Source organism: Acartia tonsa, chromosome 14, assembly GCF_053477335.1.
Source record: "Acartia tonsa isolate MP-2025a chromosome 14, ASM5347733v1, whole genome shotgun sequence".
NCBI classification, from domain to species: domain Eukaryota; kingdom Metazoa; phylum Arthropoda; class Copepoda; order Calanoida; family Acartiidae; genus Acartia; species Acartia tonsa.
In genome coordinates, this window is record NC_137273.1 from 23,219,235 (window position 1) to 23,242,630 (window position 23,396).

The 23,396-nt window shown below is 32.3% G+C and overlaps 1 protein-coding gene across 1 annotated transcript; it reads right to left on the reverse strand.

Moving 5' to 3' along the window:
* Positions 1 to 16,750: 16,750 nt before the first annotated feature.
* On the reverse strand, positions 16,751 to 20,537 carry LOC145306598 (cytochrome P450 18a1-like). Its single transcript, XM_080148805.1, has 3 exons — positions 19,973 to 20,537; positions 19,013 to 19,868; positions 16,751 to 17,867 (listed from the first exon to the last, which is right to left on the reverse strand). Exons 1-3 carry the CDS (start codon positions 20,370 to 20,372, stop codon positions 17,435 to 17,437), a joined length of 1,689 nt encoding a protein of 562 aa, XP_080004931.1. The 5' UTR covers positions 20,373 to 20,537; the 3' UTR covers positions 16,751 to 17,434.
* Between the last annotated feature and the right edge of the window lie 2,859 nt (positions 20,538 to 23,396).

Genomic DNA, 23,396 nt, shown 5'->3' on the forward strand with positions numbered 1-23,396 from the left:
GTTAAAATAGTTTGGTTAATGACATGAGAGAGAGGAAGGGCAATAACAGAAATTATTTTCTTCAAAAAAGAATTTGACAGGCCAAAAATATCCATACTTTGTTTATTTCCCATTTTTTTAACAATATCTATAACTATATTTGGGTTTATTGTATGCATTTTAAAACTGGAATTATAATTAGGTATATAGCTACACGGATCAATGTTAGAAGGATTTATTTTAGATGATATCTTGCTTGCTACAGAAGTGAAGTGTTCATTCAATTTCTCAGAAATTTCTGCATTATCTAAATATATAGCATCATTAAACTTCAATTCATTGATACATGTTGCTTTATCTTTTGTTTTTCGGATTGCATCTCTAATAATATCCCAAGTTTTCCTCAAGTCAGATTTACATTTTTTTAGCTCATTGCAATAATACAATTTTTTAGCTGTTTTTATTGCACGATTATAGACATTTCTATATCTATTATACATCCTAATATTATCAGCAGTTGGTTCATTAATACTTAACGTGGACAATTCAAATTTTTTATCTCTACATCTCATTAAACCATCAGTCATAAATTTTTCAATTTTATGTATGTTCTTATTAATTCTAATCCTTTGTAAAGGAAAAGAAAGTTCATAAAATTCATTAAAAAGCTCATAGAATTTATTAAAACAATTTTGGGGTTCTAAACTGTTAGTTACATTTTCCCAATTAACATTTCTTAATAGATTGATAAACCCAGTAATTTTTTCTTCATTAATATTTCTTGTAAAAAAATAAGATTCTTTACTTGCTTTATATGAATAAGGTGTTATTGTGAAAATTGGGAAATGATCAGATATATCATTTAATAAAATTCCTGAATGAAAACTATTATCTTTTGCGTTAGTAAAAATTTGGTCAATACATGTTGCTGATGTCCTAGAAATTCTTGTTGGTCTTGTTATCAAAGATAAAAAACCATTTGCAATGCAATTTTCAAGGAAATCATTTGTTTTTTCATGACAGTGATACTTTAAGATGTCAAAATTAGAATCTGTGAAAATGTAAGAGGCACATTTAAAAGACATTAATTTACTTTGTAGGTTAGAAAAATTATCAATAAAAAAATCCATTTGTTGAGATTCAGTAAATCCCATTATAGAAGTATTAGGCCGGTAGACATTACTCAAAACAAATTTTTCTTTGTTATATTCAAGTTGAATTGTGAGTGACTCAAATAAGCCTTCTTCAAATGTTGACAATTCATTCAATATTTTGAATTTTAGATTTTTATGAATATAATAAGCTATCCCGCCGCCCCCTTTATTCTTTCTACATTTATAGATAAATATATAATCATCTATTTTAAATATATCTTGGTCATAAATAGTCCAGACTTCTTGCAAAGATATTACATCTATTGTAACTTTATTTTCTTTTAAATAATCTATATATTATTTAAGCTGAATAAATTTACTATTAAGACTCTGAATGTTCCAAGAAAGAAATTTTAATGTTTGAAATTGCTTACATTTTTCAATAAATTGTTTGTTATTAAAATATGAACATGCCAAATCAATTTCATAATACGGATTTTCATAATTATTACCATTTAATGTAGAATCTTTATATCTAGATAAGAAATCATATTCAATATTATTTAAATTCTGACAAATACTACCCACCCTATCGAAAATCATTAGATAAATATAGTGTGAGACAAATACATAAAGGGTATGATGAAGAAACGAAGTTGGGGGAAAATAGGGAGAAGTTTTTAATGAATGAAAAATAAGGAAATTGGGTGTAGATTAACATGTAAACAAAACTCAGCCTACAAGGGTATTATATTAATTTTACATGAAGCAATTTTTAGTTGCGAAGCTACTCTATAATTTAAATATTATAAAATATAATGTAAGAGGATAAAACTTAGAAAAAAAAATCAAAGTATTACATATAATAGAATCATAATGTTTAACATTTAACAATATTTCTCAATTATTTGATTAGGTGTGATTTCAAACATTTTCACTTTGAATACTTTATCACTCTTTTTAGTAATAAATTTGACAATTTTGCCATCAAGATGCCAAACTTTTTCAAATTTCTCAGATTGAATCAATTTTTGCATGACAGCATAACGGCGTTTGGTAAGATCAGCAGCAATACGATAACTTTTTGTGCCTTTTTCACAATCAATTTTCCGAACCTTAGCAAAATTTTTGTTGGCAAGAATTAGATTTCGAAGGTTGCGATTTTTGAAGCGCACAAAAATAGGTGGGCACATATAGTTACCACTCTTTGGGATGGGCAATACATGAGCTGTTTCAATGTAATCTGATGGATGTTCAACGCTGAAACCAATAGAATCTTTCTTTTTGTTCAAAACAGGCCCAAGCATCTCATGCACCGCAGCCATGCAAAGCTTAGCATGGTCATATTCAGAGATATTTTTGGCTTGGGCTTCTGGTACGAACAAACCATTTATACGCACACAGTAATTCCTTGATGCCTGCTCTCTAGCATCCACTCCTTCTCTGACAGCCTCAAGTCCTTCCTTTAAAGGAAGTATATCCTTATCATTAATTTGTGCTTTAAATGCAGATAGCTCGCTTTTTAAAGCATCTAAATCTGCCTTTTTAGGCCTGGACTCAAGATCTTCATTAAGCTTCTTTACCTCCTCTTTCAGATCTGTATTAGTATCCTGCAAATCACTCATGGCTTTAGAAAGAGAAGCCAGTTCTTTCTCATTTGCAGTAATACGGGCAGACAGACTCTCAATTACTTCTAATTTAGATAGCCTATCCTTAATATCCCGAATGAATTGGGGGAAACGTGATTTTCTCAGCTCCTATAAAAGATAGGGAGCTGAAATTTTTTGACAACATTCCCATCATTAAGGAGCACAATTGACTATAAAACATCAATGGCGGTCGGACTGCATTTTAGCAGGTTTTAGGCTATTTTTTATATTTTCCAAATTTTCCCCATATCTTTGGTGTTTATGGTCCGATTTTCAAAATTTTTTCAGTTAAAGATATCAAAATTAAATTTCCCGTCATTTGAAGAAACAACAATGACGGTCAGACTGCCTTTTTGCAGGTTTTTGGCTATTTTTATATTTTTTACATTTTTCCCCATATCTTTGGTGTTTATGGTCCGATTTTCTAAATTTTTAAAGTTATAGATATCAAAACTAAATTTCCTGTCGTATGAAGAAAACAACAATGACAGTCAGACTGCCTTTTTGCAGGTTTTTGGCTATTTTTATATTTTTCACACTTTTCTCCATATCTTTGGTGTTTATGGTCCGATTTTCAAAATTTTTTCAGTTAAAGATATCAAAATTAAATTTCCTGTAGTTTGAAGAAAACAACAATGTCAGTCAGACTGCCTTTTTGCAGGTTTTTGGCTACTTTTATATTTTTCACATTTTTACACATATCTTTGGTGTTATGGTCAAATTTTCAAAAAATTTTCAGTTAAAGATATTAAAATTAAATTTCTGGTGTTTTAAGAAAAGAAACAATGGCGGCCAAACTGCCTTTTAGCAGGTTTTGGGCTATTTTTAAATGTTTGACATATTTCCCCATATCTTTGGTATTTTTGGTCTTATTTTAAAACTTTTTGCATTAACAGTTTCAAAATATTTTTTGTCATTGTTATGTGCATCTAGTATGTAATTTACTTTAACCGTCTTCATCGTACAAAATAAAACAAGGTTTTGTGTTTATTTTCTCCAATAAATCTATTCTTGATTTAAATAAATACACTTTAAATCTACTTCTACGTATTACCATCCACAATTTTTTGTGCTTCGCTACTTATGGATGTTGTCATCCTTGTTTCAACTATATATGACAAGTTAAATATCCCTACAAACATTATAAGAAACAAAAACGTTCAGATTTTCCCTGTTTTTTCCTTTTTCCCTCCCAAAATACCATAAAATCAAGGCATATTCCTGGATATTTTTGTTAATAGGACGTTTTTGGTTGATCAGTGTAGTGTTACCTTTTTCGCCTTTAAAAGCTGATTCTCACATTTTATGATAAAAAAAGGTATATAAACCAAAAAGATGGTTGGAGGGAGGGGGTCATTAACCATATATCTCAATAATACCATTCAAATATTTATGGTATTTCACGTGAGCTTATACATGTGCCCCCCCCACCTGAAAATTAAAATTTTAATGACGGATAAAAAATTCCGAAAATAGAACGCCCCCTAGAAACCTCTAGGTATACTTAAGGTGGGAGAAGATAAGTCAACCGCCTTGCTACTTTTTAATTTGAGTTTTAATAAAAAATATTATAAAAAAAATTTGGGGAGGGGATTTAAATTGGCACATTTGTATAAACACCAGTTAATGTACAAAAATAAGGGAAGGGGGGGGACAAAACAAGTTTTAAAAATTCTGAGAATCCAAACTTCTGTAATCAAAATTTCTATCCCTTCTCATTTATACTGATAAATTTGTACAGAATATACTAAATAGGACTTCTTGAATGTAGCCAATAAAATTTCTCAAATAACTAATAATAAAAGAACTATGCAAGGGCATATGTAGTAATTTTTAAAAAGGGATGATTTTCAACTTTAGTAAAAATTTATCTACAAATATGTGTAAAGTATCAGCATTTATACAATCCTTCGATACCATATTTGTAAAACATTATTATTGTACCTAATACAATTTTACTATTAGGTGATTGGTTGGAGGGAGGGGGTCATTAACCATATATCTCAATAATACCATTTAAATATTTATGGTATTTCATGTGAGCTTACTACATGTGTGCCCCTTCCCCCCCCCCCCTGAAAATTAAAATTTCTATCCCTTCTATTTATACTGATAAATTTGTACAGAATATACTAAATAGGACTTCTTGAATGCAGCCAATGAAATTTCTCAAACAGCTAGTTCTATAAATTATTATTTAGGTGGTTGAATGGGGAGGGGGCAGGTGGGGGCATTAAAAGGACTGTGAACATAAATTTTTCTCATCTTAATATCAAATCTTAACATTATCTCATTCATAATATCTCACAGATAGAGCAAAACACCCTTTTGTTGGCTTAAAAAACGGCTTTTTTCCAACAATTTTTATAAGGTCCAGGGAAAGGAAGAAATTTTCCGTACTATATAAATGTGCATTAAATTGCTTTTTTCTCCCTTTATAGCTAAAATTAAACTTTTTCACATAGTTCAAGTTTTAAAAATTCTGAGAATCCAAACTTCTGTCATAAAATTTTCTTATTTATACTGATAAATTTGTACAGAATAAACTAAATAGGACTTCTTGAATGTTTTATTGTATATGTTAGAGTTTTAAATGAAATTAATTGTTTTAGAGGAAAAAAAATATTTCCATTGAACAGAGTAATGTTTTTTTTATTGTATCAATATAAAGTGAATTATATAAATTGTTCTAAAAGCCACAATATTACCCCAAGTAAAAAAGACCTTTTGCTCTAGTCAAAATGACCAGAGCAACATTAAAGATTAATTTTTAAATCCCCAAAAAAAAGTTAATTGAGGACTTAATTCAAATTTGGGCTCTGCAGTCTGATTCTATAGGTGTCCTAGTATATTTTTGACGCCCCCATTCAAAAATAGGTTAAAAACAGTTTAACCGTATATATCAATAACACCATTCAAATATTTATGGTATTTCACGTGAGCTACAGGTAACACATGTGCCATTTCCAAATTTCCATTAAACATTAAAACATAGTTGTTAAATTTTTTAATAACTATGTACATCTACTATGATAAAATTACGGACAGACGAACGTACATTCCATAATTATGTAGTAGTTTCACTAACAAATAACCATAATGAAATTTTTATTCGCTGTAATTAAAGAAACCTTATTGGGGGTTTTACAAGAACACCTTGTGGTATCATGCCCTAGACTCGTGATATACGCATCTCTCACAGTTAATGATAGACAAAATTAGGGTCAGATTTTTTACAGTACCTATCAATATTGCCTCATACCGGGGAGGCTGATGTCCATGACAATTAAACGATTTTTATGCACCGGGCTGTAATCTGTGACTTCTCTCCAAACTTTTTCTTTTAAAAATGCAATTCAAAGTGGGGGAGGAAGTGATCGGATAAAGCTTAATTTAAAGTCAAGAAAATAAAACATTATGATAACCGGTTCTACCCCATCCCCTTATCTCTTCCCCACTTTCAGGTTGGAAGAGTGACGCAAATTTCAGATCCCAGATTTCGCGATTTGAATAAAAATTATCTTTATATTATATCTGATTAAATAATCTTGCAAGCATCGCTTTTATCTTATGAAGAAAAATAGTAAATCAAATGTTGAAAACTGAGATCTGAAATTTTCGTCACCTTTCCAATATGACGCACGACCGCTACGACCGCGAGACGTGGCATTATTTTGCCCACTATCAGTGATCGAACTTTCCCTTCCATCCCCTCAACAAGGGCCCATAGAGGCCTCTAGGCTAGGGGCGTAAGTATCAACATAAGCAAGTAGCCAAACCATAATGTCATTAGAACATCGATAATAAGTCAGCGATAGCTACTTTTGTTTAATGGCATGTTGATAAAGTGTCATTTTCATTTTAAAACTTCTTATTAGACAAAATTGCATGCCTATAGAACTGTACGCTACGCTGAAAATGGATGTCAATATTCTTGTTTATCTGGAAGGACACAATATACAGAATAAAAATAAATATAGTACAACTAGATCCCTACTTATTAAATTGAACCAATAAGAACGAAGTCAAGGAACAAGTCGACCATATTATTGTTTAGAATAAGTACACATCTTGGTAGTTATTTTTTAATTTTGTTCCATATACATATAAAAAGACAGCTATAATTAGTTATACGTCCAAAAATTCGGCGTTAGTAGTTCTGAAATGAATCATAAGTTAACAAACATAAGCAAATATGTTCATCTGCTAAAAGTTTTTTTAAAGCTTGACGGATTATTGTGTCTGACAGACCATCTAGGTTTTTAAATCTGTTAGAATAAATCTATTTATGATTTCTGTACAAAATTTATGTCAAATCGTTTTGGGGTTAAGAATTCTCTGAATGCAGGGATCTTATTGGATAAGACAATGGAAGATAAATTGATATACAACTTATTAAATGAATGATAATAAACAAATTTACTAATACTGAATCTAAATTCAAAAAGTTATTCAACCAACGAATACTAGGTACCAGAGTGATTTACAGTCCAATGTCCCCTCCCTCCATAGTTAAATGGTTTTACATACAACACTTGATTGATTAGCCTCCAGAGCTACATCTTGTCAGTCTCGAATTTCTCTGTTCAGGTTATGCCCTCGTCAATAGATAAAAAAAAAAACTGCCGCATGTTTAGGTTGGGTCCAAAGGGATACGATCTAAACACAGAAACAACAGAGCTGGAGTTCCACAAGAGGCAGTCACCTCCCCCATTCTGTTTAATTTCTACCTTCGACATCTTCCTAAACCTCCTAAGAACATCCAAGTTGTACAATATGCTGATGAAATTAGCATTTATGCCACAGGGAAGCCCTATACAACACTTGATCTTAAAGTTTGGGTGGGTTTTCAAAGCTAAGTATTTCTACAATAAAGTTACTTATTCTTTACTTATTTCATTTAGTCTTTGATCCCAGGAATCACCATATTAATAGTACAACTATATTTCAAAGGATCTAACAAATATTTTTATATGTTTAAAATGACTATAATGACGTCTTGGTAAAGATGATAGAGTTGCCACGCCTTCTAATTACAAAATCACTAAATAATTCGAAATGTCCGTCTGTTCATCTGTCAGCAAGAAAAGAAAGGGAGAAAAGAAATTTCTCAGCTACTATTCAAGATAAAAAGCTGATTTTTTTGAAAATATTTCCTGTACCAATGAGCATCCAGAATATAATTTACTTAGTCCGCCAGTCCATCGGTCACTGAACACTTGCTCCATAACTCATTTTGCTCTTTTGTCAATCAATAGTTTCTTTTGCTTTTCTACTTATAAATGTTGTCATTCTTGTTTTTTTGGTTAATTTTAACATAGCAACATTGATTTAACAAGATTGATTTAAAATCAGATGGAAGGATAAACGAAATATAACTTTTGCAGAGTTGCAAAACTTAACAAGCAGAACATTAATTTGTAAGTCTACCTAATTAAAATTGTACATAAATTTGTTGCATTGCATAACTTCGTTGATATAGGATACAGTAAAGGACATACTTTCATCTTTAGTTTTTGATTATAGATATGCCTCGCTTAATATATTGTACCTTTTTGTTCTAGGAATTATTATTACATAAATCAGAGGAACAGGTAAGATTTTTTAAATGGACATTCTATAACGATTATAGTGTTGCTATGCTTTCTAAATCGTACCTAATTGTTTTAGTAATCATCATGCAAAATTTAAAGTCAATAGGACAATTCTTCATGTCTGAATTTAAAAAAAGAGACAACTGTTACGGACGTATGAACGGACCGATCCTAATTATGGAAAAGCTTAGCTTTTAAAAATACAGTCTTTTAACCCTTAACGGTCGGGGGGGGGGGGGCGTTGAACGCCCCCCCCATCCGGTTTTTTCTATCTCATTTTCTGTGTGTGAAAGATAAAGAGCCCAAACTGCTTGACTTTTTAAGTATGGGTATGACACATAACTGAGAGTTGGAATTTTTTGAATATCTCCATCCTGGCGGGCACAGGATGCCAGCAAACCTGGCAGGGTCATCCAGGTAAAGAACAAAAATTTGTTTTTGATTTAAACAAAGCATTTTATCTTACCAAAATACTAAAATATCCTCTAGTAGTACATCCTCATATTAAATACAGGCGTTCAAGTCAATACAGGTTCCAGGTATGATCCTGCAGGTCCTGATCCTCCAGGTCTCCAGAAATCTTTAAAATGCTCCTGTGGCCGCAATTTTTGACTTAGAGACTTCAAATTTTAAACTTAAGCTTTTCTTACATGTCTACATAATGTATTAAAATTTTATAAAGATCCGCCGCCGTTTTCCCGCCGACCGCCGACTGCGGCGGCTGGCAGCTGCCAAGTACAGCTGCGGCCGCTGAAACTTATGTTTTGATATTTCAAATATAAAATTTAAATAAAATAAACATTTTCTGCAAAAAAAATTTTCTTCTAGCTTTAAAAATAAAAAAATTACAGCCGTTTGAAATTTTTAAGTAAAAAAGGACCTAAAACAAAGGTTGTTAAATAAAAGGGTGAAGGAAGCGGAAAATGACCTTGACTTACTTAAGGTCGGAAATTCACCATAACACAGGGGACTTGCACAAAAAATTGCCCCCCCCGACTGATTAAGGTGCGGCAAGGGGCCCGACTGTTAAGGGTTAATATAATATAAAATGTTGTGTTCTTATTTTTGACGTCAGTAAAAAAAACAAGTTTTGAAATTTTAAGGATAATAAATTCTAAGGTGTAAAATTTGAAGAAGAAAATCATCTTTGGCAAAATAGCATAAAGCCATTATATAGCTCCCTTAAGTACTCAGAGATCGCTTTATTGTACTACTACTGGTCTTTAGGGGCACTTGAGGGGGGATAGGAGTAGTCGTCCTTCCACTGGAAATTTTAATTTTAAAAAAGTTTTATGGGGGTGGGTAATTTTTTCTATAGGGCAATTTATCTTGGGACGGTGGTGATACCTATCCCCAAAATAGTTATAAACCTTTACAGGATCACAAACAGAAAGGCATCCTGTTATCTTATATAACGATAAGCCTTGCACCTAGCATCTAGTGAATTTGTCTTAATATGATATGAGTGGGTGAAGGGGAGGCTAAGTCTCCCCCAAAATTAAATTTCATTTGAAAGAGAAAGATGAATTTTTTTTGATCTTATGGGATAAGATAATAGACAGTACCCCCCAGCCAAATCATTATAATCAAAAACCTTGTCCGTTCATTGAAATTATTGGTTGAAAAGTTTGGAGCTCCTAGTTTATACCACTCACACAACCAACATTGATTAAAGCCTCCAGAGTTTTTAAGCCAACGAGCGGGAGAATGTGTTTTCTAAACATTCAGTATAATCTATAGACTATTATCCCCTTATTCCTAGAATTTCTCCAGTATATGCCGTTTGCAAGGTCTTACGAGACCAATGTTTAGCTTTTTATAGGATTATGTATTTTATAAAAAAGGTATCATCCTCTTAGAAATCCTCTTAGAATTTTAAAAATTTGAGTACCCTCCCCCCCCATCCCCCCCCCCCCCGACAGCGAACTATGAACTCTGAAGAGGAAAACGCCAAAAAAAAATAAAAAATATGATCTATATCTGATTATTTGAACTTCAAAAATCTAGTTTTGGTATCAGTAGGCCAAATCCTATAAGATATGCAAGGCTAGCCAAATCCTATTGGATTTCTTAGGCTAGCTTATAAGTTAAGGTTTCTTATATTTTGTAAGGCTTAGGACCATAAGTATAACTATAACTCTTAGGCTAGCCTAGGACTCATTTTTATAGAATTTGGCCAAATTATTTCTTGACCTTACATAGATATAAAGAAATTAAGACTTAGGAAACCCTAATTCCTAGGCTAACCTAAGGAATTTTACAGGATATTGTCTAATGTTTCGTTTGATATCTACTTCAAAGTTTGGAAACGTTTTTATTGCATAATTTTGCATAAATACAGACAAATATTAACTAAAAATTAGCATTCTCAATTCAATTAACTGTAGCAGATAAACACGAGGATGACAAAATGCACAAAAACCAAACAAATAAGAAAAACGGACAATCACATTATATAAAGTAGAGAGGTTTTGGGTGTAGTCCCTTTCGTAACATCGCACCTTATGGGGCGATTCTTCGTATTTTTCACAGTAGCTTTTCTCCTATTTCTAGCTCCCCGGGGGGGGTCTCTAACCCTGCAATCACCTGGGGAAATCACCTAACCTAACCTAAAATAACCTATAAAAAGCTATTTTAAAAATACGACGAATCGCCCCTTATGGGGTTATGTTACGAAAGGGACTATTCACGAGGTTTTTTTTCATTATTATCTTCATGACCACTAAATCGATTGATTTCTTCATTTTAGAGAAGCTTTACATTCGTTCCTGGATGGTTTTGGACTTTCTAATTTTTTAAATTAAAATGTTGTGATAGTTTTAAACTGTTTTTAACCTATTTATGAATCGGGGGTCAAAAATATACTAGGACACCTATAGAATCAGACTGCAGAGCCCAAATTTAAATTAAGTCCCCAATAAACTTTTTTTGGGGGATTTAAAAATTAATTTTTAGTGTTGCTGTAATCATTTTGACCGAAGCAAAAGCTTTTTTTTTACTTCGGGTAATATTGTGGCTTACAGAACATTTTTATATAATTCACTTTATATTGATACAATAAAAAAAACATTACTCTGTTCATTGGAAATAATTTTTTTTCCAAAACAATTAATTTCATTGAAAAATCTAACATTTACAATAAAACAAATAATTCTGAAATCTAACCAATAAAAAGTCTTGTTTTATATAATTCTTTACAATTCAAAAAGAGAGTGTTTTCACAAAGTGACTTATTTCCAATGTAGTTAAATATTTTTCATTTAATTAAAATGAAAAGAATGAAAACCATACACATACATAAAAGATACATACTTTTTTAAAATTATTTTAAAAGATAAGTTTAAATAATCTTATTTTATAACACATTTGTATATGTGACAAAAAAAAATTTGTTGTATTGCATAAACATTTGTTGTCATTTAACCCTTTACAGCCATTTTTTATGTTTTTAAAATAAGAGAGAGAACACAAACATGTTAATGTTAATTCGTTGATATATTATAAAGAATTAACTTTTTAGTGAATTTTTGTAGTAAAATCATAAGGCCTAATTTTACTCTATACCAGAATACAATATTTATGAAGCAAAACACTCTAAAAGCTACGAATTTTACCCAAATAAAAAAAAGACCTTTTGCTTCGGTCTAAATGATCACGGCAACAGTAAAAATTAATATTTAAATCCCCCAAAAAAAGTTTATTGGGGACTTAATTCAAATTTAGGCTCTGTAGTCTGATTCTACTGGTGTCATAGTATATTTTTTATATACGTTTTAAAAATAGGTTAAAAACAGTTTAAGCTTTTATACATATATATACTGAAATTTTAGGACGTCAACATAATCAGAGTTGCTACGTTTAATTTATAGAGTAATCATCATACAAAGCTTGACCCCGTTAGGACAATTCTAACATATAACTAAAACAAACGAATTCAGAACCCTTGACAGGACATTGATCTCTATTTTTGAATTTGTATAGATATGTAAATCTATTAGATTGCAAACATAGACCAAATTTCTACAGGTTTTCGTTTATTTTTTAGTAGCTCAGCTTCTCTATATAACTAGGGTATTTCTTTTTGTATACCCGTTAATATGTCACTCTGCATCTTTATTTCTCATAAAATATTTTGGTCATTTTATCTAGGGGCGATTTTATTTGGGAGGGTAGTGGTACCTTCTTCCAAAATAGTTATGAAACTGCTATTGACCTATGAGAAGCTACATTGGAAAGGAGACCCATATTGGTTCAGTGGTTAGCAATATCCTTCGGTACAGACAAACTCATAGACATCCTGTTACATTTATAAAAGGATTGCTTTTCATAATGCAGTTTTAATATTGTTTTCTTCAAAAACTAAAATTGATCTCTATGAAAACTCTATTAGTCCAACAACAACCCTTAGAATAAAAGCATGAACATTTGAGCAACTCATTAAAATATGATTAAACACATTTTTTGCCAGTCTTCTTCTTTTAATAGGGGGCAATGACACATTAACCTCCCCACTCCCCCCCCCCCACTCTTCTTTTTTTTTCTAAAGGCCAGGTGGTGTTCATTTTAATTTTTTAGGTCTGGAGTGTTCATACAAATAGAAATAATTCTGGGAGTGCGAATTTTTATGAATTATTTAGATTGGTAGAATAGGCAAGAAACTGGTCTTATCCCTTCTTGGGAAAAGTCCTTATTTTTTTAAAGGCAGGTTAATATTAAGTTTGTACTAAATATGTGGGTTATAATCACTTACAAAATGATGAACTGTACCCAAATTTAAAAATTAAGATGCCTTACATTTATAAACGTTGGTTAAAGTTTTAATTTTTTTTCCAATTTTGGCTTTCAATGAACAATGTGAACTTTCACTAATATTTATTTTTACTGTTTTTTAAAAACACTATTTTAGGTGGTCTAGAATCTACTATGATAATTGGGCGCGTAAAAATTAGGTTTTGTAGGGGCATTTGGGGGGATGGGGGTATGAGGCGAGGGGTTGAAAAGCGTTTGTTATAAATATTTGGATGAAGGTGAAAGGGGGACATTCACCCCTTAAATAAACTTAGCATTATGCAATATTTCCAGGGACTCCAGGATGGGCATAATGGCTAAAAAATTAATAATCTTACTTACAATTATTTAAGGTAAGTAAATTTAGCTTTTGATGGCTATGAATCAAACAGAAAGGGATGAAGATTAATTTTAAGCACTATTGAATTATCTTTCTCTAGCTTAAAAGTAGCGAAGCTCAAAAATTATGGATGGATATCCAGAAAAAAAAAACTATAGAGCAGTTTTATAAAAAAAACATTGAACTAAAAAATCACGAAACCTTGTAAGCTTTACAACGTGAAAATCAAAAATCGATCTTGCACCCCAATTTATTGACTAATCTTAATAAAACTTGGTGAAAATATGAAGAATGTTAACATATTTAATCCCTAAAAATTTCAGATGTCTATCTTTAAAAAAGGGCCGAGAAAATCACATTTCTCCCACCTTGTCTCTTCCGGACGGACAGACGGACGGACAATTGGAATTATAGAGTAGCTTCGCTACTTAAAAGAGATTTTGGTAAAGTGCCAATAAAGGATCATAGATATACACATTTTTCCCCAAAAGCTCTCTTCTTAAAATAGATTATTATGCTTTTATGTACATAAAGACTAATTTATTGTCAATTGTGTTATCCCTGTTTGCCTGAGTGGTGGGTGGCTGCAAGAACAACACAACAACAATTTTTGAATGGAACAAGTTCGTTGACACACAAAACACGTGGGTTCCTATATAGAGCTTTCAAGGATTACTAGGAAGGACTAGGGGTGCCAGGTATTAGATTGTAAATTACACTGGTACACAAGGTTTTATAACATCATTGTTTTCTCATTCGATGGATAAAAAACATTAGGCAATCAATGAAATTTGATTAGTTTGTTCCAAACTACTAGTGTGAAATTATTCAAATGATAATTTTAATCTTCAGAAGCATAATTTTGTTTATCATGTTTGTACATTGATTTTTTGTCCATAAAAGCTTCACTGATTAGGAGAACCATTTCGGTCGAGCTGTTGACAAGATCTTTATGTATGTAGTAAATATATGTTATTTTAAAACATTTTTACAAATATTTTTAACTTTTTTAAAACAATTTTTTTGATAAAATTAACCTATTCATAAGATTTTTTCAATAATTATTCCCTAGACAACAAGGTAAAATATATGAAGCGAATCATCTCTTTAATCAAGTTCTAAAACTATAAGTATGTCCTTAAACTGTATCCTTTATTTACTCGGTATAATTTGCAATAAATTTATATACATTTTTGTACAGACTTATGAACGAATATTCTGCTTTTTATTGTTAATGTTTGTTTTTCCTGCCATCTGATTTTGGAGCTTCGCTTTTATCATCCTTTTTTTGGTAGAACTTTGCCCTATATCCTTAACCAGATTCATTGACCTTCGCTCTTATATAAGTTACAAATTACCAAATTTGAAAAGTTTAAAAACTATAGGAAATTCCATCACTCTGTATCGTTAGAATGTCATGATGGAATGTAGAACTATAGCCCAATAACAATTTTAAGACCATTTGATGTAATGACTTTTAATCTATTTTGTTTTATAATAAACATTATTATTATTTCAGGGAGGGAGGGTACATGAGATGATGAGACGTAAATTTCACTAGTACCCAAAGTTTTAGAACCACATTAAGTCCCTTTATGCATGACTGTTCTTCATACATTTGAGCTTTGCTAATAATTGATATTGTCATCCTAGTTTATAGGATACTGTACAAAAAAAGCTGATAATTGTGCAAACAAAATCTTTCAAAAAATTCTATTATATAATATTTTTTCGTCTAAATCTTTATTAGCTACAAAACTGATTAAGTTCTCCCTCAGGGGAAGGCTTCACATTGGTCCCAGGATTGATAGAGGATATTTAATTTTTATATCTAAGCTTCAGGGTGGTTTTAGATTATTTTGATGCCTTAGCTGCTAGAAGCGAAGCCGGTAGTATCCTTAAACATGCTTAATAGAACTTTTCGGATAACAATTTTTGGCGTTGCTACAAAAGACCTACTCTACAAAAGACCTACCCCTACAAAAGGTCTACTCTACAAAAGATCTACCCCTACATAAGACCTACTCTACAAAAGACCTACGAATATATATTGTTATATAAACATCAAATTTATTAATAAAGTAATACATAATCAATACATGGCCGCAGCGCTCGGCCCCCTTGCCTATAACCTAACCTAACCTTACCTAAATATTGTAAAAAAAATATTAAAATTTGAAAAAAAATCTACCAACCACTTTTTGTAAATCAACGAAATTCTAAAATTCTTTTGTAGAACCGACGAGTAGGTCTTTTGTAGGGGTAGGTCTTTTGTAGCAACGCCCAATTTTTTTATTATTTCATACGAAGCATCTCTATAATCAAGTCATAAAATGTAAGGGTGTCCTCAAACAGAATCCTGTATTTACGAATATTAGCAACAATTCTTCTTATTAAGTGTTCTTGTTTGTTTGTTCAACTGCCTGTTTCAGAGCTTCGCTTTGATGGATGTTGTCATCATAGTTATTATTTCTCTACGTTTTGTTGATTTTATTTCTTTCTGCGTAAAAAAAGCGTTAAAGTCATTGTCAAACATGCGTAGTTTTTCCGTCTTGGCTTTACTACGCTGAAAAAAACTTCAAAAAAACCTAACGGATTTTTTATACAGTTGATTTCCATTTTATGACAAATTACAATTTCATTTGCTATAAGGGGAGTCACATTAAAAAATAAATCTATTATGGGCTGGTCGCGGTTTCCCTCAAAGTGACTCTACATAGTTATATTTGAAGGGGTATAAAAATAGCCTAAAACAAATCTGAGACTAGAACTAAAAAAAGATAGCCCTAAACCATCTCAGGATCTCTGTAAAGCTTTCCTAAAAATGGAAAACTCAATTGGTTCAGTATTTGTCGAAATCTAAAGCTACAGACAACAAAACCCTTTTTTAATTATAATAGCTTGAGTTTCGCTACTTTTACCATCCTTTTTCCTTTTTATTATCTATATTCTAACAATAGATATATTATTACTTTTAAGCACCCAACGGACCAAAATATAGAGTATTACTGAAATCGGAGAGGTAGTGCAGAAAAATGGTACACTTGGCAAATAATGCACCAAGAGGTAGTGCCGAAAAGTGGTACACTTGGCAAATAATGCACCATATATTATTACTTGGATGTTGCACCAGATTTGCATAAAATTATACTCGCAGCTGGCTAATTTTACACTATCCACTCTCCTTCGCTTGGATGAATGAAATAACCAATGAATGAGGTCCATATTAGCTACGACAAATTTTCCCCTGTCAATATATCCACGTTTACTATGTCCAATATTCTAACTTACGAAAATTAAAAAATAATTTTTTGTATTGTTTATAATTTATTAATAATTATTATAAAGCACTGAGATGTCTTATAATCACCAGAATTTATCATTTTTTAATATAAATAATACAACAAAATAACAAATTATTAATAACATGCTTAAAGCTCTTTTTAACATACTTTATAATACAAAAATATAACATAACAAATAATTTGAAAAGCGTTCTAGAAGTTTGAATTTCATATTTGCATTTGTCAAAAATTGAAAATTGATTTATTTGAAAATTTCAAAAACTACTATTTTTACAATTTTAAAATTACTAATTAAAATTCATGACTAGAAAATGCAACTAAGATTATATAAAAATACATAAAAATGCTTAATAAAAAAACATGGAATGATAAAAGTTTATAATACTAATTATAGAATATTTGAACTCTAGAATTGCATTGATTAATTGTATAAATGCTAAAAAAACATATTCTTAGCAAGATATGACATTAATTGATTTTTTCTATAAGTAAAATGAGAATTATAGAAAAATTAAAAGTAGGCAGGTACATGATAAAAACAACACTTTTTGCCATTTTTTGTGTTGTGTTTTTTTACAATCTGTTTGAATCTCATATAAAACTTCTTCGCTTACAAAAAAAAAATGTGGCAAATTTTTATGAAAAAAATCCACCTAATTGAAAAAAGATGTAAAAGAGCAGCAATTTAGCAGCCATAAGTCCGCATGTGCATGTAGTTGGCGGGCTTGGCTTTCAGGTTGGCGGTCACCAGGGCCTCAATATTTCTAGGGGTCAGCTTCACGTTGTAGTCGCTGGGGGTCAGCGTTGCGCCGAAGTTTCCGTCCAAAGAGGGCAGTTTCTCGGGATCGACACAGTCAATGTCGAACACGTGCATAATGGAGGCGAAGAACAGCTGAAGTTCCATCTCGGCCAGACTGTCGCCGAGACACATGCGCTGTCCGGTGCCGAACGGCAAAAAGTTCTTTGGTTTGTAGACCTTGCCGGTGTCCGGCTGGATGAACCGCTCGGGCCGGAACTCTTCTGGCTGTGGCCACTCAACGGGGTCCATGTGGACGGCGTACAGGTTGGGGATGACGTGACTGTTGGTGGGGATCAGCTTGCCATCAACTAGGACAGGTCTGAAATAGGAAAATAACGTAAGTAAATTGTTTATTTTTTTTTTACAAATCCGTATATACACCTATGGCTGAGATTTAATCATGATGCGCGCACGATCAAAACATGAGAATGCCCTTTTTGCCCTTCCAAAGTTCTTTTTGAGTAAAAAGATGAATTCAAACACACACACAAACAGGGGAGATGGGTGGGATATTGGGGATTTATTTGAGAATGGCATGAGGAGGGGGGGGGGGGGGGGGTTGTGTTGAATTTCACTGAATGTCAAGGTTACTACTAGAATAGTGGCTTATCCTACTACAAGTATATATATAATATATATTTGTAGCCTTATAATAGGGAGTGGCTTAAGCTATCTCACTATATTTTTGATTTATACAATTTTTAAAAGGGGATTTTTTTAGAAAAAAAAGGGAAGGATATATAAAAATTAATTAAGATAAACAAAAAATTCTTGGGAAATCCCATTTTTAACACATTTTACTAAATTCATAGACTAAACAAAAAAAGGGGGATTAAAAAAGGGGGTAAAATTGGGGGGGGGAGAGGGGTGGGGGTAGTGGTAAATTCGCCGCTAACTTGAGAAATTCTCCGGAAATTGTTTAGAAATATTAAAAAAAAAAAGGGGGATGGGGGCTTCAGTAGGGAGTGCATAGAAAAATGGGAAAAGATGTAGTAAATATAGGATTGGATGAAATTATAGGCAAGAGGGGTTAGGGGGAGGGGGTGAATGCTCAACATTAAGATCTAAATAGGAAAGAGGTCATTGGACTTGTGTTCAAGTCCCTTCACCCTCTCCCCCCACCCTATCCCATCACTAATCTTTATCCTTGGGGGCGCAACTAATACATATTTACTCATATTGAATGTCAAAATTGTGTCTGTGATAAAAAAGGTTCATTCAATTCAATGACCCCATGTTTACACCCTCCCCTCCCCCCTCCCTAATCCGTCACACATAACACGATTCTAACACACTTTTTGCCCCCACCCCCTCTTTCATATATAAAAACTCTTTTTATTGATTATGAACTTGAATTTTGTTTTTGCCCCGAAAGGGTTCATGACCCAAAAGTACGAGCTTTTTGTATTAATTCAAATATATATGATGAAACGTTTTCTAATTAGTACAAAAAAATATAATTACCTTGTATTTGAATGAGTGGTGCCCATTGGTACAGCTGTTGTTCTCCTCATAGACTCGTAGATGGTCGCCCTGGTGTAGTTCAACTTGGCCATGTCCTCCATGGTGGGCAGTCTTTGGGGTCCAACAACGCCTTCAAGCTCTTTGACAACTTTAGCCTTAACCTCTGGGTTTCTCAGCATGTGGATGAACGTCCACAGGAGACTGGTCTTGACTGTTTCAAATCCAGCGCTGAATAAGTCCATTAAGACCTGTTTCATTTGGGTTTCAGGGTCTTTGTCATCAAATACCTCATCCAGAGTTCCCTCCTCCCGGCGTTGCTTGATTTCCATGAGGTATTGGTCAACCAGATCGCGTGGCTCAGAGCTGCAATCTCCGTTCAGCTTTCTATCGGCAAGATTAGCCTTGTGGTCCTCAACTATTTCATCAACAAATTCCAACAACTCGAATCTGTTGGCGCGAAGCTTTTTTACGACGTTTCTGATATTGGGCAAAAATCTGAGGAAGGGAAGAAAGATGGTGGGTCCAGTTAGGGTAAAAAGCCTAAATCCTTCATCAAAATAATTGATAAACTTGGCAAATCTTTCAGTATGATGCTTGAATCTTGTGGACATAATAATGCTGCAGATAACATTGCTGATGGAACAACTCAGGTAGGGGGACAGATTCACTCCAGTAGAGTCAGTTGAGGGATCCTCGTTCGTGTCCTTTGTCAGAGCGTTCAGGCAGTCGAGGACCTCGTGGCTGACTCGGGCCTCCATGGTCTCGCTAACATTGCCCCAGAACTTAAGGCCCATCTTGTGTTTGTGCAAGTACTTGCGCTGCTTCTTCCAGAGTTCACCATCAGCAGTAATAATTCCTAAAAGAAAAAGGAAAAATTAAAATTGGGAAACATTTGTAAAAGTTTTAAAACTTCAATAAATTAATTTTGAATGAGTAAACGTAGTTTAAAAATTTACTCACCAAATCCTTCGACAATGCAATCCAGAGCAGACTTTGGTCGGGCAACAAATTCAGATCTTGAGAATATCTTTCTGATAGTTTTGGCATCGTTGATACAGACAATAATCTGGCTGCCCATGCGAACACTGATAAAGTTTCCAAACTGCCGGCTGAACTCGTACATCTGCAGGTGGAAAGGCTTGGTAAATTTGGCGAGGCTGCCGAGCACGGGGACACCCCACGGCCCGTCGGGCAGTGTGAGCAGGTATCTGTAGTGCTGGATGGCGCGGACAACCGCCAGGACTGCCAGAAATAGGACAACTGTCGAGGTTGTTAATAGGTTTGTTATAATTTGGGGTTTGGTGTAAAGATTTTCAATGGTTGACATCACTGTCGATAATAATCTTTCTGTAAAGCCCATTTTTAATGTTTTAAATATATTTGGTAGTCTTTATAATAATAGTAATATCTAACTTAACACTCAATAATATTCTTCTTAAGTTTGAAATATACTATAAGAAGCACATTAGATTATAAAGTCACTTTAGTTTAGGGTTGTAAACTGTATGATTGTAAATGTTGAATTGATCAAACAAACCAATGATCACTTTTCTTATAGCCCACCAAATCTCAAAACAACCTTCCACTGTTACATTCTATCTTATTCCACCCCCAGAAACCCCCCAAAATTTTTCTACTAAAATTTCGCGCATTCGTCCGAACCCGGGATGGGCGCGCGGTTCGCCGGTTCAACTGTATAAAATGGGGGAGTAGACGCGCCGCACGCGACAACAAGTATATACATTATTTATTTTATGGGTAAATGAACGGAGAGAGACACATACAAGGAAGCTACACCAAGGAGATTTATGGAAAGGAAGGGATAATAATATTATTTTTTTTAAGGGGGGGGGGGGGTATCCATGCATAGGGGGTGTAGGGGGATATTATCCCTTTCTTATTTGTAGTAAAAATAGTAGTAGTAGTTCAACAAATTCATCATTTTTTCCGAGTAATTTTTAGTTTTTTTCGGTAGAAATTCTAAATATACATTGTATAAGATTTAGATTAATAATAATTCAAAACTTAAGTTTAGTGTAAAAATACTAAAATTAGAGCATTTAATTTTGTTGCCTTTTAACTAATCTTAGAGAGGAAAACAATATGTTTTAGTTTAGAATTGAAATATGTAGACTTGAAATTACAATTTCTAACTTTATTAAAATGATCCCTGAACATTAACAACCAATCGTTGTTGAGGGATCTTTTAAAATAAAGTGAGAAAATACTAGTATTAACCAATCAGTAGCTAAGCAAGCAATTAAAACCATTTTTCATTAGGCCTAATACAAAATAACACAAAAAGGATATATAGACGGCATATTTCATGTTTTTAAAAAAGTTTTACTGTCAAAAAATTTTTAGGTAATCAGAAAAAAAGCTTAACAATAACAAGAAGTGAAGAGATGGTTCTGAGCCAAACTGAAAAATAATGTAAAGCGTCGTATTACTGACAATTTTCGGTCACTCAGCTCTAACAAGACAGGTTTTTATCTTCATAATTTTTCATTTTAATATCCACGGAAAATTATTAATAAAACCATGCGATAAATAACTATGTTAGAATTATTTTTTAAAAAAAGTAAAAATACATAAAAAACTTTTACAATTTCAATTTATAAAATCGTCAAACAAACAAGGAAGATTATTTATCGTATAAATAAGATAAAAAAATTATGAAGGTTACTAACTGAATCCTTTTTTTGTTGTTGTTTCTTTTTATCCTTTTCACATAAGTTGTTGATTGGTATTTAAAAACTTGTTCTTAATTTTCTTCATTCATTTTAATAACAAAAAGAAATTTTATGTTTTTTTAAATTGAATATTCTGAATAGATCTAATTTTAGAAATTCATTGTAATATTTATGAATTTAATATAAGAAGTCAGACTGATTCTAGAGAAATGAAAATATAAAATATTTAGCAGAAAAATCTCGGAACCTCTCTATTATAGAACATTTTAATTCAAGAAGAACTATCCTAAAACTGTAAATAATATGTAAAAATAGTTCTTTCAAACGTATTTTTAAAGTTAAATCAAGGAAAAATTTAGTTCAGCAATTAACAAATAAAAAAGGATGCCAATTTTAAATGAATTAAAATAAAAAAAAATTTCTGAGAAATTCTTGTTTGTGATAGTCATTTATCGCATCGTATTATAGACAGTTTTCCGCGGATATTATTTCTAAGAACCGGTTCTAATCCAGCGGATTTTAATCGGTTTCGAAGCCATACTAGAATAGTACTTTACATTATTGTCCTTGACTTGCTGTTTGACGTCATCACTGGGTATAACCGGTTATAGACGACAGACAACCAGCTTGACCGTATTTGACCCCCAGTAGCATTCGTTATTAAGTAGTAGTAGGGAGTTTGTTAGTCTGTATCATGTATGTATTATACAGAGAGAGAGGGGACAGTGAGCTGTATATTACACTAGTCCCCTAAGTTTTATAATAACGTTTTCTTGTTAGTTGGCTTCACATCTTTGGTGACTGTAGAAAATCTTAATTGGCTAAGTTGAGTGTTCAAACGTTTCGACCACTAATTTTAATCTACGGAAGGGGTGTATCATCATTGGGGATGTTCATTAATTTATCGTCTATTGTCATATTGTCCCTTAAATTTGCCACTCAGTTGTTATTTTCTTTAAACTATAAAAACACTAATTTATTTATTTTTGCAAGGTTGTATAGATAAAGTTGTAGAAAAAATAGGCTTAACATTTTCTGTACTTGTCAATGACTAATACAAAGTTTCCCATATGGGTACGGTTAACCTAATAATTTAGCTGTTTTTTAAGGTCTTAAGACCCATCAGTAGAAGGACAAACATCCATCTACTATGAAATGTTTTATTTTAATTAAATAAATCTAAAAACGAAACCTTTCCAACATTCGTTAAAATCTTTTTTTGGTTTTAAACAGCTAAACGTATATAGGATTGTCGGGAAGTTTACGGGTTCGAATATTTTTTGAAATAGCATTGTAAAGTAAGACATTAAAAATGGTTTCTACTGCTGCTAAATCAGGCGTATTATGGCACTAGAAGCTAGGGAAATTACCTGGCATTTCAAATGAAATTGAAAGTATTATTAATTGCTTTAACAAAGCTGCTTTAACTTTAGAGATCAAGCTATTCTGTCAGCCGCAAATAAATAATATACTTTCATAATATCTTTAACTAGCGAATGCGCCCCTAGCATCTATTTACAAGGGACGGGAGAGCTAAGAAAAATGTCATAAAAATATAAGTAGACTTAGATAAAGAATACAATTACCTAAAATTATCTTATTACCTTTGCAAAGAGAAAAAAAACTAATTGGTAGAAAAGTTTGGACAATGCTAGTCTGTACCAAACAATAGAAAAAAGATTCAATATAAG